This window comes from Aplysia californica, unplaced genomic scaffold (assembly GCF_000002075.1).
Source record: "Aplysia californica isolate F4 #8 unplaced genomic scaffold, AplCal3.0 scaffold00190, whole genome shotgun sequence".
NCBI classification, from domain to species: Eukaryota; Metazoa; Mollusca; class Gastropoda; order Aplysiida; family Aplysiidae; genus Aplysia; species Aplysia californica.
The window spans coordinates 1,179,698-1,183,326 of NW_004797460.1; the positions used below are offsets into that span (position 1 = coordinate 1,179,698).

The window sequence follows — 3,629 nt, forward strand, 5'->3', positions numbered from 1 at the left end:
AGAGAGAGAGAGACAGAGAGAGAGAGAGAGAGAGAAGCAGAGAAAGAGAAAGAGATGAGAGAAAAAGAAAGTGAAAAATGAGAGAGAGAGTCTCACTTTCACATCATCCGAAAATAAAAGAGAGAGAGAGAAAGATAAATAGAGATACAGAGATCTCGAGGGAAGAAGAGAAAGAAAGAGAGAATCAGAAAGAAAACTCAGAGACAAAGACAACAGACAGACAGATGTCTTACCTTTATAATTTAACCACCCCCTCCTTTCCAATCTACCACAAGCAGTAAAAAACAACAACATAAAAGCAAAATAACACACACATAAAAAGAAAAACAAAACGTAATGAAAATAACCAAACCAACAAACAAACCTCTCACCTAAAAGTGGAGGCAAAAAGTTGACGTTACATTCAATGTGAGAGTCGAGGAAGATGAGCACTTCCCCTGTAGCCTGGCGTGCGCCCATGAGTCGCGTGCGGATGAGGCCCTCGCGCTTTTCGGCCCGGACGACACGTACATTGGTGAAATGTTCCTTGACGTAGTCATCCAGCGGCTTGTGGCATTCCGCTAAGGCAAGGAAAAACCATGGAAGGGGATTAAAACTTTCATTTGAACTTTCACATATATCATTTCTTCGAATGCTTTAGTAAAGACACAACACGACATTTAGTCCTGAGAAAAGTAAGAAAGATAGACAGAAAAAACAAAGGTAAAACACGGTTAGGGCCTACTGGTGGCGAGGTCGCCTGGTGTCAGAAGTACAATTAGCTAGAAAATGGCAGCCAAAATCTGGTGACTTCCAAACCTTGGAGTGTCATTGGAAATGACCCATTTGAATTTGTTGCACCTTTGACCAGCGTTTTTAAACAAAATTCATCCAGAAAAGTGTTGTCAACTGAACATTTTTAAAAAGATGTTGAGCCCCCTCCCCAAAAACGAAACAAAACAAAAACAATTTTTAAAAAAAATTGATGAAAATGAGCAAAAAAATGTCAGTTTCTTCAATTTCAGTACATTGAAGAGCGTCTCATTTCACCACGATGACACAAATATCATGAAGACAGCGGCCTTACTTTTGGTGCTGTGGTCATCAGCCAGAATGATCTCCTTGACCAGATCTCGCGGCGCCCGGTTGAGGATGCTGTACACAGAGCGTATCAGGGTGGACAGATGCTCATTGTGGAAGGGCAGGATGAAACTCGCTGTGGGCAAGTACTTGAGGTACTGCTTTTTCTGACAGCTGAAAAGGCAGGGAGAGAGATGGAGATATTGAGCAACAAGAAGATGTTAAATAAGGAAAAATAAGGAATTTATAAAGACTTTAAAATTTTTAAAATTATAATTTCTCTGTCCCCCCCCTCCCCCCAAAAATAAATAAATACAAAGTAATTAACAAAACAACAATTAACAGCAATTCTACATACAACAATGAATAAAACAAAAACATCAACCCGAGAACAATAACATCAACAAACACAACTAAATTGTACACAGCTACTTCTGCTTTCCGGGCAGTTTCACGCTATTTAGGAAGGTATGCATCATCTTTTATTTGTCTTGTATACATACACGCACATGCATACACACCCGTGCACAAATACACAAGCATACACACCCATACATACATACACAGACAGACAGACAGACAGACAGACAGACAGACAGACACACACACACACACACACACACACACACACACACACACACACATACATACATACATACATACATACATACATACATACATACATACATACATACATATTATTTATATATGTGAGGCAGCATGGTAAAATTAGGTGCTTGTCAAAATAATGAAAGTCAAGGAATTGTCATTTTCCCGCAGGTTTGGGAACTTTTATTGAATTCTTTTTTTTTTTGGTTCAACACCTGTCATGCCTATTAAAGAGTAGATTTCTGAGTGGACTTTTACTGAAAAACGTTAATTAAAGGCAGAAGATGTGTAAATTTTCAGTTTGCACGAACTCTCAAACTAAAGAAATAACTGAAATTTGGCTAATGTTGCATTTGAAACCATATGACTCTCACCTCCTTCAATCACACATATCTCGACTTCTATTCAACATAGATGGATATTATTTCCTCCCAAAACAAGGAAAACGGACAGGCCCTAAGATGATACCATCAACTCTGTAGGCCCAAAAATTGACGAGCGCCTGACTCCATCATGTCGTGACACATTATGAATAATATTATATCTTCCTATACTCACTCTGGGTGCCGTATGTCCCTGAGCGAGCGCTGCGTGGAGATCTTGTCACTGACCAGGGCGTTGAAGCCGTTGGAGCGGTACAACAGGTCTTTGCCCTCTTGTTCTGACGGCGACATGAGGTAGGCCGCCCCCTGCTCTCCCGGCCCTGACAAATGTACAATCAAAATTGTCCGAGACGGCCACACTTTGGCGAAGTGAAAAGGGTTTTGGTTTTTTTCGTTAGTTTTAGTAAGAGTGTTGCGGCACTTGCAATACAATAAGCTCATGTCAGTGCCGAAGACAAGAGGTGTTACAAGAGAGTAACGAACACAAAATAGAAGGAGAAGAGGCGACAGATTTTTCATAGGAAAGAAGTAGCAAACCACACCAGAGCACCCGCGAACCACCCATAGGGGAAAAGGGGTTGTCTTATTGCTTTAGTAAGAGTTTTACAGCACTTGCAACCAATTAGGTCATATGACATAATAAGTGCCACAGATTAAAGGTGTTACAAGAGAGTAGCGACCATACAAAAAGAGGAGGGATAAGACCGATAGATGCTGAATAGGAAAGAAGGAAAAAAACAACACACAAGAGCACCCCCCAACCACCACTTTAGACAAGAGGGCATATTGGACAATGCAATGATGATATAGCAAAAAACGCAAGTGGAAACGTGGGAAGTGGTTGTTTGTACAGGTGATTGGCTTGGACAGGTGGCCATTACAGCAGATGTTTTACGCCCCCGCCGCTGCTTTGATCAGGTCCAACTTGGGCTGTGAGGGATAAAACGTCTCAGGCGACAGACGGAGACACGCGATAATATCCCCTCCCTTCCCCGACCTATGGGAATTAAATTCCTGTCAAACTGCGTGCGATGGCCAAGTCGCTACCTTAGAATTACGTTCTATCTGACATTTTGGAGTATTCGAGTTACTAGGACCAAGTGGTCAGAAACCAAATAGTTTATCTCTTCCATCAAACTCGTAAAATTATTAATCAGGAGTACTTGATAAGCACATAGAGCTTGCTGTTGAGCGGGAATTTGCGCTATACAAATGCTATCTACCTACCCCCCCTCTCTCTCTCTCTCATTATTATCATCATCATTGTTATCATTATAATTACAATTATTATTATCATCATCATCATATATAGTATTATTATTATCAATACGCTATTATCACTGAGGAGCACTCACCCTGCCTCTGTTTCTCCGCCTCGATAGACTTGTAGTCATGCCAGTCAATTTTGTCTCTTTTCGCTCGTGTCCTCTCCAGTATTTCATCAAACACCTGCAAGAAAGAAAAGATGAAGTTATTCACAATTATACAGTTTACTTGAATTATTTTCTAGGCATACACCACTGCCAAAGTCGGTTCCAACTCACTCAAAAGCAAAAGCAGGTCGGCCCTTTCCTACAA

The 3,629-nt window shown here is 40.9% G+C and overlaps 1 protein-coding gene across 1 annotated transcript in view; it reads right to left on the minus strand.

The window, feature by feature from the left end:
* Positions 1-3,500, minus strand: part of LOC101858782 (putative polypeptide N-acetylgalactosaminyltransferase 10) — a gene marked incomplete at its 5' end in the record, with an annotated part of 11,282 nt that extends 7,782 nt beyond the window's left edge. Inside the window, 4 exon segments of the mRNA XM_013082728.2 lie at positions 372-560; positions 1,067-1,233; positions 2,227-2,371; positions 3,407-3,500. Coding sequence (XP_012938182.1) covers positions 372-560; positions 1,067-1,233; positions 2,227-2,371; positions 3,407-3,500 — 595 coding nt within the window.
* Positions 3,501-3,629: the final 129 nt, after the last annotated feature.